Source organism: Fundulus heteroclitus, chromosome 1 (assembly GCF_011125445.2).
Source record: "Fundulus heteroclitus isolate FHET01 chromosome 1, MU-UCD_Fhet_4.1, whole genome shotgun sequence".
Taxonomy (NCBI): domain Eukaryota; kingdom Metazoa; phylum Chordata; class Actinopteri; order Cyprinodontiformes; family Fundulidae; genus Fundulus; species Fundulus heteroclitus.
In genome coordinates this window covers 30,574,725-30,592,056 of record NC_046361.1, presented here as the reverse complement: position 1 = coordinate 30,592,056, position 17,332 = coordinate 30,574,725, and the positions used below count along the sequence as shown (strand labels likewise).

Sequence of the window (17,332 nt, the reverse complement as noted above, 5' to 3'; positions counted from 1 at the left end):
GTTGCCAGATGCTTGCTCAGGAGAAGGGATTCCTGTAAAGTCAGTGACTTGATGCAGTTGCTGGGCTCCCTTTCATAGACGACATTTGACCAATTGCTGTTATAATCTGAATGAGACTAACTTGAATTACATTTGGAAACTGGCTAAACTGGTTGTTAACTAATCTAAATTTGCAGTCTGATAAAGAAACGTATGGTCGAAAAGCCAGAAAAGTTCTTGTTGAAACCTCAGAAGCTCAGTGCTGCAAGCACAGTTTACTGAACATGACTGGAGCTGCTGGCCAGCTGTGAGATTTTATTGAGACGTTTAAACTGACAGTTTGCAACAGAAAGCATAAAACACGATAGCAGTTACTGAGGGAGGAGGCATTGTCTTACTGTCTCCTAAAGTTGTCAAAAACTTTTGCTGTAAATCTGACTTTGTTATAGTTTCACAGATGTTTTAACTTCAACTTCAGCTTTGATCGTTAATCTTTACTTGAAGTCTTAGCTCCAGTTTTATATAGTTTACAAATGTGTGTTTTAGATTTATCTATTTTATAAGCCACTTCTTATCCTCCTGTCTTGTCTATTGTCTGTATTGTTTGTGTGATGGTTGCTACTACTACTGCTACTATTACTTGTTGCAAACGAGTTGCTGTTCGGGGACCTAATGAAGTAAACTCTAAAGTCTAAAGTCATTGAATAACCCATGTGTCTATGATCTCAGTTTAATGTGTTTGCCCGCACAAGAAACAAGCACACAAACAAAAAACAGAGAGGAAGCAAGGACTCCTTTCACTCACCTCTGGGTAGGACCACTCTGGGGAGTAGTCAGTGACCATGAAGAGTCGGCCAGTGGCCTGTAACATCCCCAAAGCCCCCTGAGCGACAGCTGCTGAGACGACCTCTGCAACATTCATGTAGGACAACGATCCAGCGTCTCCGGTGTTGCCTCCTGCTCCCGCCCCTCCGCTCAGAGACTGAGGACTGCAACAAGGCTGAAGGCAGAGCTCTGAGGGGCTGTAGCCCGAGCCCCTGGCTCCGCCATCCTCCTGGCCCTGTTGGGGGGGCCCACCGGCTGTGTTCTGATTCTCGGTGTTGTGAGCTGTGACTAGCTGGTGAGCGTACAGGGCCCCTCCAGCAGACATGGCGGTGCCGCTGCCATCCACTGAGATGAAGTCATTGATGAGGTCAGAGAACTGGTTACCAAAAGATATGTCAAAGTGGTCCAGACTTATTTCCATGCCGGTTCCGCCTGCGCCTCCATTATTAGCGGCTCCGGTCAGACCTTGATGGGCTCCCACTGCGTTGTAAAGTCCCTGCACCATACTTGTGCCTTGGAGAAGAGGTTGTAGCTGATGGGTGCGGTTGCTACCATCACTGTTTCCATTATGCATTGTTACTCCTTCGCCTGTAGCAACTGCCCCTCCGCTGCTACCATCTGAAGCCTGTTGCAGGTAGTGCTCTGTTCGCCCTCCCTCTCTGCTTCCAGCTCCACATGCCTGAATGTGATCCCCTGGCTTGAGGAGGTTCTTACCTCCATTCTCCGTGGCTCCAGCCTGAGCTGGATTCACGTTACTTGGTTGCTCTAGACCGGCAACCTCTTCATGCTCCGTCCCCAGCCCAGGAAACGGCCCCTGGTACTGCAGCAGCTGGAGAGAAGTTGCCTGGCCGGACCCCTCTGTGGGGGAACCTCTGTTGCAATTGGCCCTGTGCTGCGTCTGGCTCTGATGGTGATGATGAAGGTGGCCATTGCTACCAGGAGACTCAGTTTTTACCACTTGCAGTCCCATATAAGCCCCAGTGTCATGGGAGTTGTGCTCCATCAGATGTGATTTCTGGCCCATGTTTGACCTGCCCTGCTGCGTTTGGCTGGCTTGAGAAGCATCCTGCAGGAAGAAGGTGGGCGAACGGTTCTGGTGTTGCATATGTGGACTAGGAATGGCCTGCCCATAGTTCACTGTGGTAGCACTAGAAGTATATTCTTGCTTGGGATCAATGGCGCTAAAATCCATCTGCTCTAAAGTGGTGCTGGGACTAAGCCCCCCTCCTGAAGGAAGCAGAGAGCCTGTTGGGGTCAGACTAAGGCTCCCCTGACCTGATCCAGCACCAGATGACACCCCTCCACCGCAGTTCACTACTCCCCCGACCTGGTAACCACTTTCCTTCATCTGCTGTTCAAATGATGTGTCTTCTGTCTTGATGTTTTTTACGAGAGCTGAGCTGAAGGGGTAGCTGTTGTCTGACATGTCGGGGGAGCGCTGGAGACTCCCGTTGGTGCTACTGCTGCCACTGGAGGAAGAGGATGTTGAGGACGAGTTGCCCTCTGTCTTCAGAGCGCTGCCGCCGTAGGTCTGGCCCTGTTTGGGGTTGTTCAAGAAGCAGTCAGGATCAAAGTTCATATTGGTTTCTGGAATCTTGATGGTTCCAGTATCGAGACTGCTGGTTAGCACCAGTTCTTCAGACACACCCGCTGTAGACAACATGGACAGCCCGTCTCCTGCCGTGGTAGTCCCAGGTTCCCCTACTCCTCCTCCTCCTCCGGGGAAGGCAAATTTGTGTCGATCAGCGGTCATGGACAGCACCAAGCCCTGTGAGGAGGCGTCTGCACCCATCAGGTGAGCATTGGGACCTCCAGTTGGAGACATGCTATAGACGGGTTCTCCAGTGACCTCAGACATAAAGACACTCTGCGACAGGCCAGACATGACAGAGGGTACATGGGTCATCCCTGTCACCACGGGGCTGTCGGCCATATCTGGGTCGCTGTTGAGGCCACTGCTGATGGACACCGGGGAGTTCTGCGTGGTGTCAGGGACCTCCACCTGGTTGGTGGATGACACCTCTGTGCTGTTCTGGTGCAGAAGGACAGGCTTGTGGACTTTGCCATTGCGTTTCTCCCTGGCAGTGCCCCCTCCGCCTCCTCCCCCAGAGCCTTTTCCTCCACCGTGGCCACTGTGTTCAGTCTTCCCTTCAGACACATCATTGTTTTGTACCTCAGAGTGTGCACTGCTGTAGCCCCCAGAACGGGGGTCCACTTTAGGGGAGATGATGCGATGTTTGGCGCTGTTGCATTTGTGGTGTACACTGCTCCCTGCACCTATATAAAGGCACAAAGATTAATTTATTTAAATGTCAATTACACACAAAAAAAAATCATTAAACAGTTATATGAACAAAACAAAGATGGAGGATTTGTAGTTCTAATGAATTTGGCAAAAGGTATTTTCTCTGTAAAAATCACATAACTGGGCTTATAGTAAGTGTACGACATTTGAAGTGTAGAAGAAGCCTTGCATGACTTTGCTTGAGCTTTAGCTTTTCTTAAGAAAAGTAACTTATATTTCAGAATCACTTAGACAATACTAAATTAAATGTCGCAGGTTATTGCAGATAGAAAAGAACAAACTGCTTTAGTATGTTTGAAAGATTCTATAAAAATGTAATGAAATGAAAATGTTCCCAGTGTTCTTCCTGCACCTGACACTCATGTATTGTTGTTTTTTTGCTCTGGACAAGTTATTCTCCATTTAACCTTGAACCTAAAATGAAACTGCAATCTTTCTGTGTTTGGGTCTTCTACAAACAGAATACAAAACTGAAACAAAGATAAAAACATTTGTAATGCAGAGGGCTGTTGAAATAATATAAGAATTAGGAACATTTATTGAATTTATGGTAAACCTGAGACCAGTAGCAAAATTAAATAGGTAAGCTATTCTTCCTTCTCCAAGTGCTGTTAGGAAGACTGGAAATACGGGACAACAAATTGTTTTCCCATGATATTATGCACATAAGCTCACACTTCCTAAAAGTACAGTACACTATGTAGCAAAAATACAACAGGGTCAATCAATCCATGTATTTGCCTATTTATACAGTTATCTAGAGAAAATATGACATGGATATAGATAGTATAGATCATTTAAAGGCATTTTAACTTTAGGTTATTTATTTTCTAAGTTGTATACATTATTGATGCATCTATTTTAAAATTACAGGTTGGCAGACAGACAAAAGATGTTTCATAGCATTTGTTTCATGTACAATGTGCTTAGTGCATATGACAACATACTTCAAACCTGAATAAGAAAGTATATTTTACACATTTATCAGATAATTACAAAATATTTTTTTGAAACCTATAACTTACTTTATCTGGCATTAATTTATTAAGACAATTTTCAACTCAATAGTTTAGATAAAACTTTATATTATCTGGACTGTTTTTGTCTTGTTATATGCTTTTAGGAGACATTGGTAGTAAATTGGGCAAAAGAAAATAAACAGAAGTAAATTGAGAGCAAGGGAAATGGGCCAAACTGACCAGTAAAGTGCAGACCGGGTGATACAATAGGTTTCAGGACATGCGTGGCTTTTTAAACCTCTAAACATTAAAAATAATTGACCAAAAACTCATCTCATACTCCTCTGTAAATGTTGTAGTATCTTAATACATTATTTTAAAGCAGCGCAGTAATATCTTACTGTGCTAGTTTAGTTATACCTTCATTTTAAAGATCTATTGAAAAAAAAAAACAGACAGAAAGCTTAGGGAAACCTGGTGAATTGACATAAAATTATATATAAATAAATATATTAAATTTAAGCTCCATAAGCAGAAGTTAGTGAGAGAAAAGATTTACTATCCAAATAACTGCCTTTACATTTAAATCAGCTGGGCTATTACAAAATTAATCTGAACACGGACAGTGGAACAAAAACATACCGAGCCGAAACAACACCTAGTTGTGAAATTCGTTTGTTACCTCGTCTAATCTATCACACAAACCAGTGTTTAGAGGTTTTTGCAATTTATTTTGTTCCATAAGAAGACACTGTCCCACCCGCTAGCCCTTACCCAGGGTACCCGTGCAGAGGCAGTTGTGAGTCCGGGGAGGCGGCTTAGTTTGGTGGCTGTCCAGAATCTGTTGCACTAGCTGCTCCACTGAGAAGCCAGAGCTGCTGTTCCCATTGCTGCAAGTCCACTTGATGCCATGAACTGCCGGGAGAGAGGAGGAGACAGAGATGTCAGCCAGCTCAACAGACCACCAGCCACGCCAGCCTTCCACCCCCACCCACTGCCCCTGTCTGTAGCCCCCCTCCTTCAGTCAGGACACCCCTCGGAATGCACGCAACTGCAGTTGCAAAGCAGAAAATATCTAATTTATAATTTTCCCCAAAGTGAAAAATCAACTTATGATGCTTTGGTAAATTTTTGTTGGAGTTTTGTTAAAAGACCTTCTTTTAACAAAACGTTTTGATTATGTTGTTTTGAGCAGTTTTATTTTGCTGGCTTTCCCTTATCTTCATGAGAAGCCTCACAGTTCTGGTAAGACGTTTATATGTGCTCACACCGATCAATGCTCTTAGGATTTTGCATACAATGATGCATTTGCAAGGTTCATTTTTCAGGGTGAAATGGTCGCACAAGAACTTAATTAACGGATGGTGAATTTAAAAAAACAAAAACTTATTGTGAAATTTGTCTAATCTGTACAGGGTCAGAGTCGAATATTTACTTACATAACAACTCATATTTGAATTAGCATACCTAGGAGAATTCCATCTCAAACGCACTCTTTTTGTCGCTGTTAACAAGCTTAGTCATAATTCTGACTGAATATTTAATTCCTCTTCTTGACAGTGTATTCAGCATATTCCACAAATGTTTAATAGGGCTGAAATTAAAGCTTTCTAAAAGGGTTAATATAAGCCTGATTTATGCATTAAAAACAGTTTTGACTGGTTGTAAGAGCCTCCTTTAGCTCTCTATGTACTGAGTTTCAGTTGTCCAAAAAGACATGGCAAAAGCCTGCTGGGGATTTTTCTAACTAAAAATGAGACAAAGATTGTGTTATTTGTCCAAAATGTTAATATTTATATTTAAAAAAAGTCAAAGTATAATGATAAGTCAAAGTATGGTTAACTCAAAGTATGGTTTTTGCTGCTAGTGGAATTGGTTGAGTGCAGTAAGTGAGACAAAAAAAAGTGAAGGATTATCTTCAAATCCTTCCACTTCACCTCAAATCAATAACAAAACTTGGGAACACTGGAGTGCTCCAACAGGACAAAGATCTAAAACAGATTTTGGAATGAATAAAACAAGACTGACTCTAAGCATCATGGGTGCTCCAGATCTCAAATCCATGTGGAGCTGTGGTCAAGTATTCAGCCAGAAACTTGGTAAGGGCCACAAAAAGCACATGATTCAGGTCCAACTTGCTAAACTACTTTCCTATCTCAAAATTGTTGACATATTAAACACATTATGTTAATTAATTCCAAAGTTAAGAAACTTAACTGCATTTTGTGAAACATCAAGTCCTCTAGAATGAGTACTGCTTATGATACACCCTGTTTTGTAGAGTTCACATGTATAAGAGTGATTGGTTGCATTGTCGTGTTGCATCTGGATGAGGCACAATACTTTTACCACAATGAGAATGTGTTGTTTTATTTTTGTTTCTCCTTTTATAAGAACTAACTGGGACATCAGTCAGAAGAAATATCTAAAACTTATTTTAAAATGGACACAGAAGACTATCATTCTGCATTTTTATGACCTTCTCAAGGCATCTCAACCATGTACCACACATTTGTGAAAGAAACTTAAAAACTCGCTCCGTGGATAGAAAGTATAAGTCTGTCTTCTACCAAGAAGGTTGCTGAAGACTGCAAAATGCCTGGTCTCGGTGGAACTTTCTAAGGGAGATAAGCAACTATTATTTAGAGTGTATGTAGTACACTTGTAGTTTGTATAAATAATTTGGACTGTTTCAGGATTAAATTCAAACAAATCCACATTCAATTCTCAGTTGTGATTCTTGTGTTTATTTCATCAAACCTGAAAAAAAAAGCCCTGATCAAATAAATGATATCAAGGGCAAACTCTATATGGCATTCATGCCCACCATGATGATGACACATGAATGAACCAGTGGAGCTGTCACGCTGCTTAGTTGTGATTCTTCTCTTTCCATTTCCTTGTCTCAGCGTTTGATCCTCTGCTACGAGATCCTGCACGTGAGCGCTGACGAAACCGATGCAAACCTGATCTCAACTCAACCTCCGCCCCCGATCTGGGACTTTGTTCTTAAAACCTGTGGGGAGGAAAATCACCAAGCAGCTGCTGCTACACCAAGGGAGAAAGGGTTGCCTTTCTCCAGGAAAACTCCCCTCCCTCCTTCAGTCACAGCTCAGTGCCACCTGCTAATACTTTCTATTGCTCCACTTGTCAAGCAGACATGATATCTGATGAGACAGATAGTGCTTTTTAGTGGCCATAAAAGCCTGGTAGGAGACACCACTGAGTGCTACAGTGCTTAGGCTCTCATCCGTAGAAAAAGGTAATATTTCACAGCAGAAGCATATTTGGACTATCAGACAAAATCAAGCAAGCTTTAATTTAAGGCCTCTACACTTCAGTGGCTCTTTTGGTTAAAAAAGAAGCATATGTATGTATATATACACACACACACACATCATCGTGCTAAAAAAATCTAACATATCAGACGTTGGCAGACATATCTCTCTCTCTCTCTCTCTCTCTCTCTCTCTCTCTCTCTCTCTCTCTCTATATATATATATATATATAGAGAGAGAGAGAGGTATATATATATATATATATATATATATATATATATATATATATATATATATATATATATATATATATATATAGAGAGAGAGAGAGAGAGAGAGAGAGAGAGAGAGAGAGAGAGAGAGAGAGAGAGAGAGTTTACAGCATTGAACATTTGCTGTTTGCATTTGAGATAAAGGAGAAGTTTCAAGGGAAGATGAGCTGTACTGTGGATTAAAGATAAAAACTGTTAATTTACATTGGAAGAAGCTTGGAAAAACACGACTGAAGAAGAGTGAGATCGGGGCTCAAACTTGAAAGATTTTAACATCTTCTAGCAGATTACATTACAAGCTGTCACCAGCAGATGTCAGTAGAGGCGCTGTGATCAAACCAAGATCCCACAGTCCCCTGACAACTCGGAGTGGTATGTAATAAAAACATTATGAAGTGAGATTAATTTAGGCTTTATTCCACAGTGAGTGGTGGGAGAGAAAAAAATGTGTACAGAGCAAATATGAAAGAAAAGTTTTGTCTAATTTCAATTTAATTGCTGCACAAATAATTGTTTGTGTCTGGAGACTTGACTAAACGGCGAGGCTTCACTCACCATTAACCTTCTGACAGATGCAATGCAAATTGCACTAATGAGTCGATGCAAAAATCACTAATAAAGACATAATGAGGATATCAGCATAACAAAAATGCTCCTGAACGTTCACGGTAAAGCCAGTGAGCATGTTGCAGGACAGAGGAGTGTCCTTTCTTCTAAGCTGACATCTTAACAGCGAGAGCGAGAGCCTAACACAACAAACTCCATCCACCAGGCAGGGCAATGCCTTCGTCTTAACAATCCCGTCTCCTCTCCTTCCTAATCGCTCATGCCAGATTGCCACAGTCCTCCTCATCTAGACGAGTGTCACCCCCGAAGGCTCCGGGTGGCTGATGTACAGTTACCCCTGTGTCCGCCTGTCTGCTCTTCTTATTGAGTGTTTTACTCCAAAGCAGACATGACAGGAGCAGTGCCACGAGGCTTAATCATAGTCAGAAACAGTGGGGGGGACCACGCAACAACCGAGTCAGACGATCATTTACGTGACTGAATGCTGTCATGAAAATGGCGGCACCTCGTCATGCAGAACTCTGGGAACAACATGGGACAGTGGAATAAAATAGTTCCCACAGTAGGCTTCTTGTCCAACTTGTCCTCTTTGGCCCAAAACCATCGACCCTTGGGGGGCCAGCGGTTTGTCTGTCCATGTTGGTTAGAGCTGCTGTCAGTGAGGCTGTGGGGCGTCGCTGTGGAGGATGGGGTGTTTGCTTCATTTGATGTAAAAAGTAAATCAAGCCGGCTGTGCTGGAACTGTAGCCTCATTGAGTAGTGATGTCCCACTCTCACACTCCGCCCCGCCCCGTCGCCTCGCGTCCTTCTCATCAGACGCCACAGCGTGTCGTGGATGACTAAGCTTGACGTAGACTTGTTTTTAACAGCGCTTCTATTTGAACCTCTGGGCGAGAGCGTCTTTAAACCGTTCGCAGGCTAAAAGCATATCTGATTTTATATAGATAATTCATGTTTAACTGGTAAATAAAATCCCCCCTTTTTTTCTTCTTCTTTCTGTCAACCGTTTTGTAACGTATTGTGACAGAAATAAGAAAGGAAAGAGAAAATCAAAACAGGTCCAAAATAGAAGAAGAACATTTGGTATGATAGCAACATTGCATTCACACAAAAATTAGCTTAGCAAGTAAGGAGATTACATTAGAAAATGATTAATACCTCCTAATTTTTATTTTTCTTATTAAAGAATAGAATCCTAAACCAGCAATGTGTTTTATTGGAATTTTATGGGTTAAACCAACACAAAGTAGTTAATAATAGTGAAGTGGAAAGAAAGATGACATATGGATTTTAAACTGTCAGTACTTTGTAGAGTCACCTTTACAGCTGCAATCCTTTGACATCTTAGTGCATCCAGATAACAAAATATTTGCCCATTAATCTTTGCCAAATAGCTTAAACTCGGTCAGAAAACACGGGGAGCATTTATGGACATGAGTTTTCAAGTCCTACAAAAATTTCTCGGTTAGATTTATAGCTAAACTTTGACTTTGCCATTCTTACCAATTTATATCCTTTTAATATATACCATCCCGGCTCTGACTACATGTTTAGGGTTGTGTTATGATTGGACCTTAAATAGATTTTCTCCCCTGATAATCCTGTATTCAGTATAGATGATTGTTTGTTCAGGGAGATGTTTCAATGTTAGTTATCTGCCCACACGTAGGGCTTCTCATGTAGGCCAAATAGTTCCATTTTGAAATCAAATGACTGACAGAGACCGAGATTCAGTCATGTAAACGACAAACATGGAAATTTTTTGGCTTTCTTCTAGCCGCTCTTTCATAAAGACCAGATTTGTGGCAAAAAGTTGTATTTATAATGAGCTTAATTTGCACACAAGTGGACTCTTTTTACCAGATAGGCAACTTCTGAAGTCTCTTAGCTGCGCTGCATTTTTGGGGTCAGAGTAGAGGGAGGTTAAATAGAAATGCACGGCACATATTTTTCAGATTTAAATTTTAAAACAAAAAAATAAAGATGCATGTAAGACTTTCCTTTTACTTCCCAACTGTGCCGAACTTTGTAAAATAAATCTGAGTCAGTTACAATCAAAATGGTCATTATAGCATGAAAAAATGTAAAGAAAGAAAGAAAGAAAGAAAGAAAGAAAGAAAGATAGAAAGAAAGAAAGAAAGATAAACAGTACTATAGCCAAACATATATTCACAAAAATCCTAAGACTAAAAGTAGCTCTTAGTCTCATAATTTTAGGTAACATTTCCTTAAACGATGTCCCTAATTCTAAGATTTTTCTTAGAATTTTACCTCAGTGAGATAATCATTATTCACAAAGCATCCTAAACCTTAAGAGAGCTCCCTAAAGTGTAAAAACTGTTAGGTGTGCTGAGGAGGACTTTTAGCGAGCCTAAGTGTCTGAAGATAGTGGAAACAGAGAGAGCTTATTGGCTGATCCACCACCTAAACAGCAAAGGAAATAAGCACATAAACTTATTTCACGATCCTACAATTAATAATATGTAGATAATATAAACTTTATAATTCCCATAGAGAGAAAGTAATTAGTTTCAGCAGCCCAACGGGTTAAAGGCACGGCTCTATAACATAATTTTACTGAGGATAAATAAATATGAGGGAAAAAAATTTAAATAAAATGGAATAATCATGAATAAAAAGTGAAGAAATTTGCAAAGAATATATATTAAAGAGGCGAGAAAGCATTTTGTGCATTGCATGATAACGTCAGTAGCCTAAATGGTCATCAAGCAGTTCGCTTGTCATGCCGTCTCCTTGCTCATGATCGCTGCACGGAGAGCTTTTTGCTTTTCAGGCTGGTGCGTAAAAGCACCAAGACGCGCAGAGAAAAATATGCATTGATCTGCGGCAATATGCTTCAAAGTCTGTGTATTTGCACTGTGATCCAGGGACCAATTTACCTCTCAAATCTCCTCTATTCTCCAAATGAGTGAACAGATGCGTCGCTGCTCAGTTTGTTTGTTTTTTTACACCCTTCTTCTCCGTTTTGTGTCAGTCGTTATGCCAAATACAACCAGTTTTACACAAGCAGGCGATCTCAGTAAAATGCTGACAGGTGAATGCGCATTAATATCAAACAGTTAAAGTAGTAAAATGAAAGGCTAGTACTTAACAATAAGCAAATCAAACTAATGATTAGGATGGAAATAAGGTGTGTTCAAACATTTTGAGGCTCATTTTGCTGAATTTCATCATCATGTCACACATTTTTTAATCCAGCCTAATCGGTTAATTTCTCTCCTTTGATCACTAGGAGCACAGTTGTATTGTTTTTTGTACTGTCAACCTATCTCAGCTTTTAAAAGACAGAGTCACACCTCACAACTGGGTATACCATATCTCCTCACTAAGATCTAATTTTCTGTCATTTCCTTACTCAGAGTCACTCTCAGACACAGATGGGAATTTTTAGGCTAAAAAAAAGTGCTCTCTGAGAGGACTCTGAGAATCTTTGTGAATACGGGCACAGGTTCTCAACATGTTCATAAAAATTCTTGCATTTGTATTAATTTGTCAAACATCTAGTGGTTTTGGACAATTCTGAGCAAGAAGGGGGATTTGTACCTCGAATGTGTGTGTATGGTCTTTTTGGGTGGTGGATAACTACTCTAAGTCAAAACTATTGAAGAAATATAATGATTCAAGGTAATTCTGGAAAAAAAGTGCGAGTGGTTAAGGTTAGAGCTAAGATTTAATTGGAGACAAAGCAACGCATGGTTAATTCACAGCACTGAAACTTTATCCTCTTTTCGGAGGAGGTTCGCTGCCTCACATGGCCACTAGATGGCAATGTTTCTCCATGAATCAGGTGGTGTTGGCATGCTCTGTGCTCCAGCAGGAAGGGGGGGGAAACAGAGGAGAAGAAAGTCAGACAGCAAGAGCAGAAAGAAAGCAGGAGAGGGAATTCTTGCTCTTTATGTTACACCCCCCCACCCCCACCCCCATGTTGCCTGGCAGCTAGAAGGCATCTCACTCTCACAGTCTCTGTCCCAACAACTGCTAAAGTTAATGGCTTCACACATTATTGCAAATGAAGCTTGATTTGTACATTAAGCCACAGATGTAATGAATATAGTGGATCTTTGTTGCTCTGACGCTGTCCTGAGGTAAGACTTTATGTCGAAACGTCTTAAAACTAATGCAGTGTTGAGGGTGACAATACAGGCGAGATCTCACTGATGAAGGCTCGGACTGCCTACTCAGTATGCAGCCGGCATGTGAGTGCACTTATAAAGCTGCTGACACCTTCCTCTTCACCTGGCCACATCACCAATAATTGGCCATCGGAATATCAGTCACAGCTCTGCTTGCCCCTGACAGACACACCAGAATCACAGTCTGGTTGTTAAAAAGGATCTTACGGGAACTCTGAAAGTTTTTTAATGCCTTCACAAATTCCCCCTTTTGGATATTGTCGTCATCAGACAAAAAAACCCCTGCTTTTTCCAAAACATTACCTCAGCCTTTGCACCGATGTATAGTCGTAAAAGAAAAAAAAAAAAAAAGAAAAACACGCAGTGCAACTGGCTGATCTTTGGTGCAGCTAATAACAAAGGGAAACAATCCATTCAGGAAGGAAGGAGACAGAGAGAGCCTGGGAAGGGGTGGCAGGGGATTTCTGGTGAGTCTAATATTCTTGCTCACATGCACTAACATGAATCAATAATCAGCTTGTTGCCCCGACTCTGCCTTGACTGCCTCGATGGTCCAGACAGAGGGCAGCTGCTGTCTCAGCCTGGCCAGACGGTTGCCAGAGGTCAAGGGAAAGAGCCGAACTATGACCCAGAAGCATCAGGCATCTCCGGGAATTGAGCACTGTGATATAGGATTCTAGGAATACCGGCTAAAGATGCTTGCTAGAGTTAGGTGCTAAGGGTGCTTAATGTTGAGCTTCAGTTATAAGCTCATATGGGTGAATGTTAAATCCTCCAAAAAAAGAAAAAGAAGAAAAGCCAGAACCACTACAGCAGCTGAAATCTGTTCTGAGTCTATTTTTAATTAAGTTTAGTAGTTAAAGTTTCAATTTCAAGTATCAGAAATTGGTAAAAAAAAAAAAAAAAAGAAAAGTTGTTGATGATTTTTTTTACTAACACATGGGCTTTAGCTGTCCAATCAGCTCCTCTTTGGTCCATTTGGCCCATTCTTTCTTGTCCGTATTGATGGAACACAGGATGGGTCCGCATGGTTTCCCACAATCCTCGATGGCTGGAACATTCAAATAGTGGACAAGCACAATGTCAGGGTTCTGTGGAAGAAACAGAAGAAAGTGGAGAGCATCTTAGAAAGGATGATCAAATAGACACTCTGTTGTATCATTTCCCAAAAATGCAAGATTATGGGATGGGTTAGGGGTGACCCCAACCCTGTAGTAGAAAATAGTCGATTCAGTGCAGAAGTGAGTGATTTTTATGTGGGAAAAGCAAGCTGGTTAATGGCAGGGAAATGTGGCTGAGCTTAAAACATTCCTATGGTTAACCTCAACCTGACAGTAGATCCCATGAACAAGAACGGGGAAAATGCTTATTCCTAAAACCAAGCAGCAGAACAAATCAGGGATCAGAAATTCACCATAATCTCACTCATTATGTGTCTGTCTGTATCTCTGCATCTCAAAACGCCAGAGCGGGTGAGCTAATGCATGTGTTCCGATCTATTTGCATGTGTGTTAATTACAACGTGTGCCAGCGTTACACACTTATGGCATTTTGTCAAATCCTCCCACATAGTGCGATGATGCCCTCAATTAACTCTGGCGGTATTTACCAAGTCAAAACTCAACAATTTACCGCATGCAAATGATCACTGGGTTACCTCCGCAAAATTTTCTAAATTGACAGCTTATGAATAATAGGTAGTGTTTAAAGGAATGTTATGCAGGTGTGAATAACATCAATTCACTTTGATTGCCCAACACTTACACACGGTATGTCCCTCGTTCAGTTTTTATCATATCTAACTCCCACTCAACACACTCATTTGAGACACGTGAAAGTAAAACCTAATACAAAACTGTAAACCTCCTTGTTTTTTTTTAATGATTTTATGCTATGGAGTGTGCATTACTGTGAAAATGATATATCTGCACATTAAAAAATAAAAATCTGAAAAGTGTGGCATGCATTTATGTTCAGCCCCTTGGAGTAAAAACGCTTCATATAACAACTTCCCAGTTACAGTTGCAAGTCTTGAAGAATGTTTCGACTAACTTTGCACATCTAGAGACTCAGATAGTGGTACATTCTTCTTTACCATCTATTTTCTCAATTATATTTAGGCAAAACACAATAATATTGTTTCAATTAAGCCATTCAGCCGTCGTAGTTTTGGCTGTAAGCTTAGGTTTGTGTTCCTGCTAAAAAGAGGAACCTCCACCCAGGCCTCAAGTCGATTGGACCCTCTAACACGCCTTTTTGCAGTATTGTCCCGCATTTAGCTCTGTCCAGTCGCCACTAAAGACAGCACCCCCGCATTATGTTATGTTTATGTTCAGCGCTCGTTTTCTGGCACACAAAGCATTTCAAATGTGGGCCAAAAAGAGCACCTTCCCTTTTTACTGTTGGGTCGACAGATGCTCCCATCTGATATGAGGTTCTTTGCAGCTCCTCTAGAGTTACAATGGGCCTTGTGGCTGGTTCTTTGATTAACCAGTTCCTGGTTCCTCTCCTTGCCTGTCATATCTTGGTTGGTTGGCAGCTGTTTCACAGTTGTTTCATACTTTTTCCATTAATTTTTTTTTGATGGCTTGAACCATACTCGGGGAGATGTTCAAAGCTGGAAACACTGTCTTTTAAACTAATCTTAGGTAAGTCTTTTGTACAAATTTATATCTTACCCATCTGCTGCGTTCTGTGGTCTTTATAAGGCTTAATTGTGTTCTCTAACAAACCGCTGAGGGCTTCAAACCAGCTGTGTTTACTCTGAGATAAAATACATACTGGTTACATTGGCTTTTCTTTGGGCTATCTGAGTAAATGGGGTGGAATATATATGTATGCCATACTGTGTAGAAAAAAATAGATACTCTTCACTTTCCTTGCACCTGTCTGTTTTGAACTATTTTGTTTTGGTCAGTATTTTTTTGTAAGACGTAAACACATGGTTGAAGCATTTTGGTTTTTTTTGTGGGGGGGGGGGTGTGATTAAAGTAAATTCAGCTGTTTATGCAAATGAGCACAAAAACACTGTAATTTCTGCACACACATCTAAACAAGATGCAGGACTGGATGAGCCAAGTTAGATTTTGATCGGGGAAACTGTTGTGACAATATGTGTGTGTGTGTGTGTATTTAGGTGTGTGTATGTGAGTGCAGTTTGAGGCTTCATCAGTACTAAGTGGCAAATAAATCACGGTGCTGCTACTGTAGGTCTGTGCTCCCTCTCAGTGTGAACCATTAATCTGAGAAACAACCCCCCCACTTTCCGCTCCTCCGTTATATCAGACAGGGGTGTGGCTGTGACACGCAGATACAAAAATACTTCAATGAAAACATTTTCAAAACACAAACAGCTCCAGGCTCTCTGTGATGTGTCTGGGGCCTTTCTAGCTCAGTGGTTTGTAAAGCAGGCTCAGGCAGACAGATGACCTTTCCCACAACTTGCCACCACGAGCCGGAGCTGGACATATCTGTGCTTTATGTCCCTGCTTTCCGTGTCCCCTGTCATCAGTTCGGACACTAGGTGATGACTGACGTCCCGATTGGCTGGCGATATCACAGACGGTGTGCCGTGCCCCCCAGATGGCAGCACCAGCTGTGTCAATAGCCAAGAGATGCCCTCAGTCTTTACTTGGATTGAGGATGTAGACAGCTTTGTTTAATTATGAGCCGTGGTAAATGTGTAGGTGCAGGTTGGGGTTAATATGCACACACGGGCACGCGGAACGCCAAAGCAAAAAAAAAAAAAAAAAAAAAAAAAAAAAACAGCTTGTAAAAGGATAAAACTCATTAGCATAGTGTAAGAGACACCATATACACTGACAGGAAACACACAGACTGGTTGGAAACAATCATTCACATGGTTACACACAATTTCCTCCATTTAACATCACTCTCCGAAACAGTTTTTCTACCTTTTCACCAGGAGCAACACAAGCATGCGTGCCCACCTGCAAAGATCGACACAAAGGAACTGACCAAAGCGGCAATCCCGTTTTGCATCTCCGTGTTTCACTTTTCAGAAAGTTCCTTTGTATGGAAGCCAGGGAGGGAGCTGAAGGTGCATGACGTCTGCAACTTTCCATTCTCTCTCACACCTCTTGTTTTACTTCTCTCTCCCCACTTACTTTACAGCATATTTAACAGTTCTTTCCCAACTCAGGTGCACTTCCAGTCGGAGACGAAAACAACACAATGAAAATGTAAAGCACCACATAAATCTATCAGGATGGTAATTTAATTTAATTTCCTGCTGGCTGCTTTCTTTTTCCACAGCGTAATACCAGGAGTTGGTTCTCCATGAGCAGAGGGAAAAGGCTGAGGGGGAACTTTTTGCCTGGATAGTCTTTTTCCAGAGAAAATGAGATCTCATTAACTTATTGATTAATTGTGTAATGTAGTCTTTTGGTTGTTTTTTTCCCTCTCATTTCCCATGTGGATTTCAGGGCATCTTTCCAGCCTTGCTTCGGCATTGCTGTGGACAAGCGGGCAACAATTGCAGGAATTTGTAATCTGCAAAGATCATGAGCACATTTTGCGGCAAGACTTTATGCACCCAAGATGTTTAGATTCTCAATGAACATACAAAACTCCTATAGAGACAGTCGTCCACGGACTCCCAATGACATTAAGAGCCAAACATCATCACATTTCAGAGCTAGGAGACTTAAAAACTGACATATAAATTGGCCCACTAAAATGGATATGCAATTTTATATATCTATAATGACATGTTGTCTAACAAAACAATTTAAAATAAAGAGATTACTTAATTTCTTGAGAAAAAAAGACCTTTGCTAATTGGAATATGTCAGGTGGACGTGTGGCAGCTTGTGTGCAAAACAGTAAAGTGACAGAATGACCATTCCTTCTATCTCCAAAAATCCTCATATACACAAAAACAGGGTGAAGTATGTGAAAGTAGGTGCAAAGGAAATACTTTTTCAGACCGGATTATAAAGCAAATTGCACCTCTGTTTCAAAGGACGTAAAA

At 41.2% G+C, this 17,332-nt stretch overlaps 1 protein-coding gene across 8 annotated transcripts in view; it reads right to left on the bottom strand.

The window, feature by feature from the left end:
• The window catches only part of camta1a (calmodulin binding transcription activator 1a), a 451,533-nt gene that overhangs the window by 47,627 nt on the left and 386,574 nt on the right, over window positions 1-17,332 (bottom strand). For 7 of the 8 annotated variants that reach the window (XM_036140494.1, XM_036140498.1, XM_036140504.1 and 4 more), the window contains 3 exons: window positions 13,277-13,430; window positions 4,843-4,983; window positions 785-3,081 (listed from right to left, as the gene is read on the bottom strand). In XM_036140494.1, coding sequence (XP_035996387.1) covers window positions 785-3,081; window positions 4,843-4,983; window positions 13,277-13,430 — 2,592 coding nt within the window. The remainder of the gene's footprint in view (window positions 1-784; window positions 3,082-4,842; window positions 4,984-13,276; window positions 13,431-17,332) is intronic. The other variant, XM_036140490.1, reaches the window with a different exon arrangement.